The 13,870-nt window shown below is 36.7% G+C and overlaps 1 protein-coding gene across 1 annotated transcript in view; it reads right to left on the bottom strand.

Annotated features, from left to right (window-relative positions):
* Positions 1–9,609: 9,609 nt before the first annotated feature.
* Positions 9,610–13,870, bottom strand: part of Nxph2 (neurexophilin 2) — a 116,902-nt gene continuing 112,641 nt past the window's right edge. The window contains exon 2 of the mRNA XM_045146646.1: positions 9,610–12,003. Coding sequence (XP_045002581.1) covers positions 11,260–12,003 — 744 coding nt within the window. The 3' untranslated portion in view covers positions 9,610–11,259. The remainder of the gene's footprint in view (positions 12,004–13,870) is intronic.

Below are 13,870 nucleotides of genomic sequence, written 5' to 3'. Positions count from 1 at the left end.
TTCTAAGGAAACAAACCAAAACTACATGATTGTGGGTTTATTGACCTGTCCTTGGACTGAGGTGCTAATGCTCTTTATGGACCCCTTTATGTTATTACTCAGGTAAGATCTGTGTGACAGCTTAGGTTTGGGGATTAAAGAGACAAACATTTCCAGTTGGGTAACATCAGACTGTGTTTTGAAATGTTTTCTCCTTTACTTATTTCTTACATGCTTGTGTTATTTGTGAGTGAATTAATTGTATCTAACCCAAACTCCTTCTACCCACCACTAATGGGGAAAAGGGAGATAAGTATTCTTTTATTTGCAGCAGATAGGATTTTATTATAATGAGTTAGAAAAGACTTGAACAAAAGCTTCCTGAATTTTTCTATAAAGACAAGGTGTATTTTTAAATTTTGAGTGGAAAATGTTTTCAATAAGTATGCTTTATTATCAAATCATGTTAATTCTCTTGGAACATCTTTTGGAAGTGCTCTATTTTGTAGAGTGAGTCAGAAAATAGTCTTGCTAAGTGGGGCAGTCAATGGGTCCTTTATTGAGAGTTTGAGGAAAGATAGCTGTTTGATTTCCTCTGCCTTAGAATAATATTTGGGTTTAAACTCTTGCCGGCACATGTCATGCAATAAAATGCTGAGGACTCAGAAGCTCAGAATGAATTAGAAATAACCTTTGCTAGCTGATAGACTTGTCCCAATAGAATTTTCTTTTGCATCACCTTTTGATATGATTGTACAAAATTCTACTGCATAGATGTGCCTCTGTATTCCACTTCTCTACTGATGTTCCAGTTAATATCGTTGTTACTCAATGTTTACTTTCATCTGTGACCAGCTCTTTCATAGTTCAACATCTGGGTCAAAGAAATAAGCAAAGCCTGTATAGCATTTGGAAACATTGCCAAATAATCTTTGAGAAAGGCAAACCATGAGAAAGTTTGCTGTCATATGGATGTGGTTTTGAGATGGCTTAACTGGGTCTTTCATGGATTCCTATGTTGAAATTTAACTCCCCTTGTGAGGATTAAGAGTGGAGAAACTAGGATGGAGAGATGTCTCAGAGATAAGGCTCTTACCTGCAAAGCCTAAGGAACCCAGTTCAATTCCCCAGTACCCACGTAAAGCCAGATGCACAAGGTGGCACATACATCTGGGGTTCATTTGCAGTGGCTGGAGGCCCTGCCATGCCCGTTCTCTGCCATCAACCCTGCCCTGCCTCTTTCTCTTAAAATAAAATAAAAGTTTAGAAACTTACCTGTCTATGGTGTTTAGAGACTGGAGGCTTTAGAGAGGTGATTCTGAAGGATAAGGTCATTAGGGTAGAACCCCCATAGTGAATCTTGGTGGCTTTATAAAAAGTGGAAGGAGAATAGAACACACACACACACACCCTGTTTCTTGTATCATGATGCCTTGCACTACCCTGGGACTCTGCCTGAAGAAATAAGACCATGAAAAGATACGGCTGGGTACAACAGGAGTATATCAACATTGTACAACATTGTACTTGGAACCATGAACCAAATTAAACCTCTTTTCCCTACAATCCACCCAGTTAATGTTATTGTGTCAGTGGTAACATCTACCTATGTTTAAGTTTGTTTAAATTTAAAAACAATTTCTTATATCATATGTAGAAAGCAGTATTTTCATTTGTATTAATTTGGCCAATAGTGATGACCAAAACTGTTTGTACATAGTAGTCATTAATCATTTTAACTTCCCTTCCTTCCTTCTTAACAATGGAAGGTTTAGGCTTATGGCAGACATTGTAACTTCTCCAATATTCATTTTCCATTTCTTTCCTAGTGAACAAAACAAAACAAACAAAAAATTTTGTCTTAGTTTGCAAAACAGGCAATTACAAAAATAACAGAAAACAGAAACACCTTCATCTTAAATCAGGATTATCAAGTCTCAAATTAAGTCACAGCAATAAATATGGTATTTTTCAACCTATCTTGAAGCTAGTAGGGTCAATCATTTATGTAAGTATTTGCTAATGAGAAGTTAAAGTTATCAAAAAGAGCTCTGGGGAAATCCCTTCAGAGTGGCATGGTGGCTAAGCCATCTTCTTTTGTAATTTGCTTTGGGCACTGCTTCAGAACTTGTTACCATCAAGTGAGAGAGAGACGAAAGCCATCTGCTAAGTCTGGCGCAGTCTGGCACAACCAAAAGATCCTGAACCCTATCGGCATTATTGCCACACCAGACTTCTGCATGAACTTGCAAGCTTACCTCTGTATTTGTCTTACATTAAAAGTAAAACGTTGACATGCTTAAGCTTTTCTAAGTTAGGTTTGCTATTAAGTGCAGCTGAATATTATCTGTTCATGTTTAATTGTGGAGACCAACTTTTGTACATTAACCTAGAAGGAGTCTTTAGACTTAAAGACTAAATAATTTACTGAGTTTTGTCAAACACTTTCTTTTTAATAATATTTTTATATTTATTTGAGTGTGTGTGTGAGAGAAAAAAGGACAGAGAAAGAGGGAGAGAGAAAGAGGGAGAGAGAGGGAGAGAATGGGCATGTCAGGGCCTCCAGCAGCTGCAAACAAACTCCAGATGCATGTAGCACCTTGTACATCTGGCTTATGTGGGTCCTGGGGAATCAAACTGGGGCCCTTTGTCTTTGTATATAAACACCTTAATCACTAAGCCATCTCTCCAGGCCCCAAATACTTTCTAGAAACCTCATTTCTCTTTTTGTGTTTGTACAATTACAGTGTATTTTGATATTTTTAATTTAAAAATAGTTTTCAATCACTTTTATGTTTTATGGTTTCTGCCATACTGTCATTTTTAGAACTTTTCTAGTTCATAATTATTCACTCCTATTTTCCTCAAACTGTGTGTGTGTGTGTGTGTGTGTGTGTGTGTGTGTGTGTGTGTGTGTGTTTGTGTCTGTATGTTGTGGCTTAGTGCCCCATCTTCTCACCTACAGTATGTGTGTGGGGGCGATTGCCTAATGTGGCCTGAGTGGAATGTTCGGTTTCCTGCCACGGTCTTCTTACTAATTCCAGAATTTTGAATCTCTGTTCACCTGTGGAACTGGGGTCACAAGCATGTATGGCCATGCCCAGCTGTGTATACAGGATCTGGAGAATGTACTCCAGTTATCTCAGCTCCTCTCAGACCCTCATGCTTGTGTAGAAGGCATATTTAATGATTGAGACCTCCCTCCAGCCCTGGACTTCATTTTTTCTTTAACTTACTAGAAGGTCATTTGGTTTCTCCCTTCTACACTTCTATGAAACATTGCTAATTAATTGCTTCACTCATTCTGATTGAGTACCACATAGGCTACAAATCTACTTTGCAGCCTTAAATACTTTCTTGGACAAGATGGAGAGTTAATAACAAAACCAGAAAGAGATTATCTGTTGTTATGTTCAATGATATTAGTGAGGTGCTACTGAGGACAAACTGCTCTAGAAAAGAAGCCAGGCAGAGAATTCTCTGTAAATTCTTCATTCCTAGTATAAAGAGAAAGTCAGTATAATGTGAATGGTGATATCTTCTAATTGACAAAATTGTTGATAACTTTAAAGAATCAACCGTTATTTGCGTAGATATGTATACCTTCTTTTGGTCTCTCCCTTTCAGCATATAGGATAGTGTCTAGGTACTCATATGCTTGTGGAGTATGGGGAAATGGTTTGTTGGAAATCATTTCAATTTAATGTGGGAAGCATAAAAATGAGATGAATTTCTATGAAAAATAGCTAAGAAATATAAATTATATAATTAAAATCATGTACACAAATTATAAATTTGGAACAATATGTTCAAATCCTTAGAGAGCAAAGTGTTCTTCAAAAGGATTTGAGGGATATATTCGTAGTGAGTCTTAGAGATAAATGATCAACAGCATGATCTCTGGGTACATTATAGACTTTTCTTTGACCTTCAGCTTGGCCCCTTCCTTCCAATACCCATCCTTCATTCTCCTTCCTGTAACTTCTCACTTGTTATTTAGTGTGTAGCATGTTCTTGACTCTGCTTATCATGGCAAACAAAGGGACATCAAATTTAACAGGAGAATTAAAAACACACATCCTATAGATGCTGTAAGATATAATTTATATCACTGATCCTTGAAAGGAAATGCCTAGACAACTTTCCTTCTAGCTAGTGCCTGCCACTTTGCTACTAACTGAAGACAAGTGGCTGGCTGCTCTGATGTTATCGATGGTGATACTACAGCATCAAGTAGGAAGAAATAAATGAGACTGAGCTTCATTGGTTTAACCTCTAGAAGAATCATGGAGTGAAGACGAAAGGCTATGGGAGGGGATCAATAGTTGACAAATGAAAAGAGTCTCAGTCAGTTGGAAGGGGCATTTATTTTCCTGTGACGTAGCAGAATAAATCACTTCAGGAATCCAGCAACTCCAGATCATCCTTTGCAAGAGAACACTTTCCTTTTATTTAAAACATTTGTGAGCTACACTACAAAGGATATTTTACATGACAGAATTGATAAAGTGAGGAAACAGTGATCTAAACTGATGCTAAATTAGAAGTACTCATTGTCCTCATTATCTTGATGAAATATTTAGTGTAACATAAAAATGACATGGGTGATTGTGAGTTATCAAAGTCTGTTAGTAAAATGTGATTCTTATTACCATCAAAAATTTAGAAGCCCATAAGTAACACATGATCTCTTTGTCTTTTGAAGATTTTTAAATAAGTGATTATATTTATCTCACTAATTATTTAAGAAAAATTCATCTTCTAGTAAAGGAGTTATTTTAGTTATTTGTAGTTAATAAACACTAGTTTGGATCATTTGGGGAAATTAATTGGCATTTGCAATTATACTTTCTGTCTATTCTCTACCATTTTGGTTAGAGGTTACTAGCTTAATACAACAGACATTTGTAATTTTCTCATACAATCAGAGAACTATGGGCTTGCTTTGGCTGAGATTATAAGTGTTTGCTCATTTTGGATCCCAAACAAAAAAAGGGTGGCCTCACAATATAAAGCAGAAACAAGAGAAATGCTCAACTTAAGTTCCATAGTTGCATGTAAAACTTCTTTTTTGGATAAAGCTAATGTCAAATTCACACATATTCAAGAGGACAAGTCAGGCAACATGGTCTAACTAGAACAAATGAGAACATATACCTCTCCCAACAGGGTTCCTTGTTTCCTGCTTTGACAAAACTAACACAGTTACCTGCCAGGAATGCTGTGTGACTATGTTGTATATTTGGTGCATGTGCACACAGATACACATTCTCTGTGCATGTTCATGCATAGAGGGCAGAGAAAGATGATAGGTTTCCTCCTCTATTGCTATTCTACCTTATTTCCTGTACAGAGCCTCTCACAGAATATAGAGTTCTTTATTTTCCTATTAGACTGGCTGACCAGTGAGCAAGTGTATATATGCAATGTTTGATTTTATCTGTCCACTTAACTAGGACATTCTCAGCTGGCAAAACAATATTGCTGTATTTATCTGTGAGGCTATTTCAAGATGAGATTAGCACTTGAATTAGTAGACTAAAGATATACTCTCACCAACATATAATTCATTTAGGTTCTGAACAGGTCTGTCCACAAGAGAGGTAAACTTTCTTTCCAGTTCTTTTTGAGCTAGGATGATCATATTCTCCTGTGCTTGGGCATCAGAGCATCTAGTTTTTATGTCACTGGACTTCGAATGAATTATATAACCTGACCTGGTTCTACAGCTTCTTAGAACTTCTTGGCTTTCACAATAGTATGAGCCAATTGCCATAATAAATCTCATACACTATACATATCCTACTGGCTTTGTTCCTCTGGAGAATCCTGTTTGCTGCAGTACTACAAGCCAAACACTTTGCCAGGTGCTGTGGAGAACACAAAGAAGCTTATTTTTTAGACACTAAATTACAAAGTATTTGTGGGGAGGGAAGCTGAGCTAAATTAGTCTAAGAGAACATTAAGATGAAACAGGATGAGGTATGGTCCCACAGTTCTTAACTTCACTGCAGAGTAGGAGTTTGAGGTGAATATGAGTTGATTTGTGAATATCTCTCACAATTTTCAGAAGAAGAATCTCTAATAGGGGGTCATTTTCCAGTGATTTGTCTTTTACAATTTGTCACATTAAGCATCTATTCACTGATGGTTTGATTAACTTTGGGTTAACTATAATTTTATTGCAAGAAAAGTGCATGATTTTATCCTTTATTTTATAGATTAGGTAGTTAATTTGATATTCTTTATTAAGTATATAAGGCAATCAAAGCATTCTATACAATTTGTAAATTTCTATACATATATATGGTTATAGATGCCATAACAACCTGGAAACTCCTTCAAGTGTATGCAGATTCCTGAGATACTCCAGAATCCTTGTCTTTGAATATAATCTTGACTTTGCTTTAGTGTATTTTTAGTTTAAAGAGAGTATTCATAGAGCAATTATAATTCTGATCATTTTAGAGAAAGAGTAGTTTGAATCATTTTAATGTTTAGCTTTGATTTTGTCCTAAGTTCACTGTAGTTGTATTTAATAATGCCTACATCAACTTCCCTTTCTTATGTTGTACAAAACCTTAGGTTTGTAAACAGGAGAAATGCACTTTATATGGATTTGCCACTCCTTTACCTTAGGGGGTTTGGGGTGTAATTGTCTTTCAAATGAATGAGATGACAGTATATGATGCTGTTGCATAAACTGTTTCTGGGGAGATGTGAAAAAATATTTATTCATCCCCATACAAGGCACAGACAACAGACCAAAAAATGATTCCACCCAAACATACTTTAGAAAGCCAGTGAATTTATTAGGATTCCTTACAGGAGGAGCATGCACTTAAAGGCAGCTGCATCACCCTTATGCTCATTGCATGATGCCCTGGACTGGTTGGATTCTCTCCTCCCAAGATGTTCTTGCTCTTTATATTTCCTCTGGGGGGAGCCTTATGAAGCAGGTAAGTTTCAGGGACTTCCTAAGACCTGTGAACTGTTTATTTCCCAGTCTTACCAGCCTCTCATCCACCTGGAACTTCCTAATTCTTAACAGCTTGTTTCAACTTGGGACTTAGTACTTCTTCCAGGATAGAATATTTTAATTCAGAGGAAATTCCAATACAAAAAGTGAATTACAATAAGATAATCACCACATAGTCTTATTCATTTACAGCACCTAACCTGAATCTACCTAAGGTGCTGACATACCCAGCAAACATCTTGAGGACTGGACAATGGGGTGGGTGGGGAGAAAGGGAAGGGCAAGGGATGGGGTAGGGTACACAAATCTGGACCCAAACAACAATGGTACCATAAAATTCTACATCCCAAAAGGCAGACCAAATGGTTGAACCTTCACCAGACTTACCTTAATCTACTAGAACTTCTCTCTTTTTCTCTCTTCCCCTCTTCTCTCTAACTCTTTTATATTACTTATCTTTATCTTCCTTCTCTTTGTGGGCACTGACCTGTAACTCCTAGTACCAGCAGGTAGCTATCATCCACAATGAGCTTTTGACCAGAGAGACCTATAAGGTTTCCTAAAAGAATGACAGATTTCTGTCAGAGTATTTGATGACCCACCAAAGGTTAGTGGTAAGACTCTACTGCTGAAGACACCATATGTGGTTGACCTGTAACATGGAGTGACATGTCTGGTAGCTGGAAGAGAGTCAGTCCCCAGAGAGTCAGTGTGTCTAGTGCCAGAAGGTGCTACATGGGCGACTGTGGGAAAATGACCAATATCTGTTCAAGCAACTCATGTTCTAACATACTTAGCAGCAAATAACCTATCATGATGCACACACAAGTGCAATAGTGGCACACAGCCATGGTGGGAAACCAACTGCTCTTTATTTGGCTAACTGATCCATTCAGTGGAAGGGAACACATAGCTGGAGCTGGGAAACAAGTCAGAACCATATCCAAAAATGAGCTTCTCCATTATCAAGCTAACATCAATCATGAGAGAGCCTACACCTATTAAGTTCTCTCTAAAAAAATAAGGGTTATCCCATTTATCTGGTGCTAACTTTACTCTCCTTTGGAGAATCTGTTTCTCTTTTTCAGATAGATGCAAATCCTAAGGGCAGAACCACCCCATCATTCTTCAAAAGGATCCCAGCTGAAAGTAAGAATAGTTGGTGAAACAAGCAAGGGTGCTGTTTTCTTAGTGAACCTGGTACCAACACAAGGGTAAAGGAAATCAACACAGAGAACAATCAACTTCTACAAAATCATATATACAGAGACACAGAGGCTCCCAAGACCTCATTACTGAAGCAGACCTAAAATAAGCCCAACATGGCTCTGAGGAATTTGCAGAAGAGGGGGCAGAAAGAATGTCAGAGCTACACGTTGAGTTATGATACACAGAGATATTTCCTCCTACCCAGAACTGAGGGCTATCTCCAAAATGCATGACACATACCTCAATAAGGAGGGCCCAGGGGGAGGGAGTAGGACAGGGAAGAGGCTAACAACGGTACCAACTTAACTGTTCACTGAGTAAAAAACTAATTAATAAAAGTAAATAAATAAAAGTGAATTGAGTGAAGTACTCTGTTTTGTGTTAACATTAACATTGGACTAGTCACTTCTCCTTACTTAATTATTAGCATGCCTATTTGTCTTGAGGAGTGGAGGGATGGAACAACCAGTAAAGTGCATGCCATGTAAGCATAAGGATTTAATTCTGGTCCCCAGCATCCACATTAACAGCCAGGCTTGGTGGATCATGCCTGTAACCCTAGCCCAGGGTAAACAAAGAAAGGAGGAGCCGTGGGGCTTTCTGTTAGCTGGTCTGGCCTAAATTATATGATTCTGGTTCATTTACAGACTCAGTCTGAAAAATAAGGTGAAAAGCTATTGGCAAATTCCCCCCAATATTGACCACTCTTCTTCATATTCACACGTACACACATATTTGCACTATCACACACAACTACACAATACATTAACACATATAAGACACATACACACATAAACTTTATAAACACAGTTTTTTTTTATTTTTCAATAGTTTATTATTGAGTGAGAAATTACCTTAATGTTCTTTTCCTTAACTTCAAAAGGAAAAATTATTTTGTAAAAATGTGTGCATTTGCATGTTTAAATGGGGTCTGATTTATATTTTGCCAAGTAACATCACTGACAATTATGTAGTCTTTGAAATGAAGTTATGACTTAGAAATATATGTGGCATATGTTCTGCAATAATTTAAAAATATGCCTGTGGGAAACGTAAAAAAATCACAAACCCTGCTAAAATCTAAGAACTGCATAAATTGATATTCATTTTTTTCTTTGCATGGAAAATGTTTATACCACTCAACTTTTTAACATCAGATAGTTTTAAAACTTATCTGACATTGTACAGTAACAGTCATAATGGAAGTTCAAATTGGTAGATTTGTTACTAAAGTCAGGTATATGCTACATGCTTTATGTGAATTATTTATGCATTTATTTTATAATCTCAGTAGCAAAGCTACACTCAATGTATAAGAGGAAAACATTAATGCTTAACTGATAACACACACACACACACACACACACACACACACACACACACAATCTCTTGCAGGAAAGAAACAACAAGAATCTTCAAAAAATGACAACCAGGAGGTCATGTAATGGATCTAGCAAATTCATTTTATTTACATAGAAATGTGTACACATACTTTCTCTGTACACAGAAAATTTGAAGGGTATATACATGTATGGTTCCCACATAATTTATAATAAATAGTGTTTTACTCTTGTTTCTAGATGAGCATAAAAAGATGTCTCAAAATATTACTCACCAACCACAAACTTACAAAAGCACCCAATGAACTCAAAGCAGAAACTTCAAGCCTGTACTACCACACACTAAGCCTAGGACAACTTTACAAAAGACAAAATTGAACACTATGCAGATATCACCAGGAAAAAGGAATCAGGATGTGAGAGAACAGTGGATTGAGCAAATTAGTTGGTTAGGACTTACCTTCCTCCAGTGCTTTTTGAACATTTGTCTTGCATTGACTACTTTACAGGTAAGAAATGGGAAAGAAGTTAAATATAGGGCATGAAGAGTAACTATTCCATGAGCCTTGAGTCCAAGAAGCCCCTTTCCCTTTCTCTGTGCTAATACCATGCATACCAGTGTCCCCTCCACAGAAGAGAAGGGCACTCAAGTGGCATTGACTTGAACATAATTTCAAAAATCTAGTGCGCCAAGTGGCTTGGATAACAGAACATAAAAATTAGGAATGTTTCAATACAACTCTTTATGCTCACAGAGAAGTTGATCTCTTACTCTATTGATTAACTAAATGTAAGGGAAACTTGACCTGGAACACTAGAAGTAATCAATCCCCAACTGTGGGATTTCCTCCAATTTTTTTCCTCATTTTTTTCCCACAGTTTTGCCTAAAGGGCAATCAGTTTCTCTAAATTTCAGAGTTGTTACACTCCTATACATACAATCATACTATCAAATGAAAGGAATGAGTCCTAAACTCTATGATGAATACAAATTATTGTGATTTTAAAATAATCTCACAGAATTGCATTTAACTGTCTAAAAACATCACTATCTTCGTTATTGTGGAACCTACTTATACTCAGATTTGTTTTCCCAATACACCAAAATTATCACTCAAAAGATAATCACAAGAGTGGTGACCAACATGAGGCTAACTGCTTAAATGACATTCCATTCAATTCTAGCTCAGATGATAATACGTTTGGCTGCACTGTGTGGCACAATAACTTCACACACAAGTGCTGAAAGACCCTTTTACCCTTTCATCTCTCATATAAAACTGGCATAAACATGAAGAGATGATAATAATTACAAGGGATCCAATGTCAGAAACACAATTCATTTATCAAATACAATCATTCTTATTACTTTACTGAATCTACACTTTTTAAGGTAACTTTCCAAAACATCTTAAAGGTAGGCCCATTTCTAGAGCATTATTTATCACATGCATAATTCATTTTCTTCTTTCACACATGGATACTGTTGATGTTTCTTCTAGAGAAATGGTATTTCTAGAATTGTACCATCTTATGCAAAAGTGATGGTTTCATAACTAACTTGACTTCTTAGATGATCAAAACAAACACATTTCACATCGCAGTGTGGTTTTGCTTTTAATTTGAAAACTGCATAGGGAACTAGAGGTCTCTGCCAGAAATCAAAAGGATCCTGAACCAAAAAGAGCTGGGCTTGTTTGTTGGTCATTCTAATCACATATACAGGAGTACCTCATTTATCACTGAGGAGAGTCATCCAGAAGATAAGTATGGGGTCTCGCTGTGATAGTTGTAGTCAGGACAAACCTTTTGCACAAGTTTATAATCGACACTGTAAAAGGCAATGTAAATGCAGATGACCTTAAAGGGCTTGGAACATAACCAGGACACGTGGCTCTGAGTTTGCTCCTGGTAGCAGATCTTGGATGGGTCAAAGTTACACAGAGCCGTCTTCTTTGCCCGATCTGTTTTTTCATACTCAATGCGACAATTGAAAGATTTGGATTCCTTGGTCTCCAAGGTAGACTGTGGTGAAACTTCAAATTCCACTACTTTAGAGGGAGGTACCAAGCTTACGGAAACATTGCCTAGGCCGGTTGAATTATGTCGGAAATAAACACTGAAGGTTCCGTTTCCATGGTCGACAATTTTCCCTGTGATGAGAAGGTTGAGTTTGACAGTTTTAATGTTGGAATGAAAGTCACCCCATCCAAACATTTTCTTAAATTTTCCTGTTTTTACTATTGGTCGCCTTTTAGTTCTTGTCAGGGGTTCCTGAACCTCTGTGATGTTGGCTAACCAATCCCAGAAGTTTTCCATGCTGTCTGCATAGGCCAGGGGTCCTGGCGTTGGCACACGAGACTGCTTCACAAATAGGCGAAGAGGGCTGGTGATCCTTGAGGGCACCACGTTTCCAACCAGGGTCCCCGGAGTATCCTTGTCTTCCCACTCCAAACCATCTGTGGCAGGTACCACTCCTTTACTCTCACAGAATAGCTGTAGAAAAGAAGCAAGAGTTAACACTTTAAGACATGCTTCGAACATGCACATGCACTGAGGACAAAACACAGGGGGAAGTATGTATTATTTAGGTACTTAAGTATTGTGGTGGTTAAGTTCCTTGTCATGTTATCAGATCAGGAATTCACAGATATTCCTAGAAGCAACCTCTCATACCCATCAGAGAGGAATGGGAATATTGCAGATTTATTGAATGCAATGGCTGTACATAAAATTTCTACCTTTAGGTCTAATTCCATGTGAAACTTTAACAAGAAAGAGTGTACATACAGTACTAGAAAATTCTATGAAATTTTGAAAAATAATTATGCATTTAGTTGCTTTTATAGGAACAAATTAATATGAAAAGTTATAAATTGGTTATAATATAATAAATTATATTATATAATTATATAAAAAATTACACTCAAAAGACAGAGTTACTAAGCATGAGTTATGTGCATGCTGCAAGGCTTCAACAGTATTATGGTTCAGATCATAGCCATTGAAAATAGCACTTTTTTAAAGCTGATTTTATTTGTTCTTCTTTTGGTAGTATAAGTCCTCATTATTGCCAAAATCATTTAATCAATTCCATATTGATTTGAAAGGCCAGAATCATTATACATTAAACAATTTTCTGGAGTGAATATTTATGGATGAGTTATAGAACTTGGAAAATAAAGGTTTCTAATGGAGACACAGATAGCCTCTTATCTTTAAAGGTACAAAGCAGTCCTGTAATGATTCTATGGAAAACTGTCAGTTTGATGAAAGGGATGAGGGTAGAGAAGTGAGGCCAGGCATACACACTAGTTCCTGAGTCTTTTCAAACTTGACAGAGCACTTGATAAACTTGCCTCTGATTACCTCAGAAATTATTATTCACAATAAAATTTTAGAAAATAATAGACACAGCCTGGATTATAAATATTGCATAGTATAATTTGAAAATGTGAGGTTTTGCTTTCTATGTTCATGAAAGTTTAGAAGTTTAATTATATCATCAGAATCTTGTAAAAGTATTTTCACATATGCAACCATGTATACTCCTAGGATCACTGTAGAGTAGCAATACATGAATTCAAAATATATGGGTGGAATTTTTAAATCTTCTTAAAAACTCTTTTCTCATCTCTAAATTGCTGTAGTTGGAAAAAGGGCAATTTGATGCAATGTGCATTTTTACTTTTATGAGAACTCGAATCAATCCCCACTTCTTTTTTATTTTTTTTTTCTTTTTAAACATTTTATTTACTTTTTATTCATAAAAATAAAGAGAAAGAGACAGGTAGCAAGCGTAAGAAGAGGCATAGTAGAGCCTCTCCCTGCTGCAAATAAACTCTAGATGCATGTACCACTCTGTATTTGTCTTTATGCACGACTGGGGAATTGACTATAAGTCACTGGGTTTTGCAGGCAAATGCCTTAGTTATTGAGCAATTTCACCAACCCCACAACTAGGATTTTTTTTTTTGTAGGTACTGGGGATCTAAAATTACACTCATGCTTGCAAGGTATGCACATTACCCAGTTAACAATCTCCAAAGTCCTTTAAAACATTTTTGATAATCATTTATTAGATATTATTACTTCAACTATGTCATCTGTCAATTAAATACATTAAAATTTTAATAACAGCTGGGCATAATGGCCTGTGCCTTTACTGAATTGATACTTTTATGACCATTCTTTCAGGAGTGAAGTGATTCAAAAGTGAGATAGGCGCTTCTCCCTTTGGTTATCACACTATTGAATGAATGGTCCCAGAGGTATCATGAATTTTCCTTGGAAGCTATGGGAAGAAAAAGGGAAAGGGTAAGGCTGAGGCCCTGGTGACAGTCAGAGGGAAGAACTTGGGCTA

Source organism: Jaculus jaculus, chromosome 4, assembly GCF_020740685.1.
Source record: "Jaculus jaculus isolate mJacJac1 chromosome 4, mJacJac1.mat.Y.cur, whole genome shotgun sequence".
Lineage (NCBI taxonomy): Eukaryota > Metazoa > Chordata > Mammalia > Rodentia > Dipodidae > Jaculus > Jaculus jaculus.
Note: the sequence above shows the minus strand (reverse complement) of the source record. Positions and strands in the feature narration are given on the sequence as shown.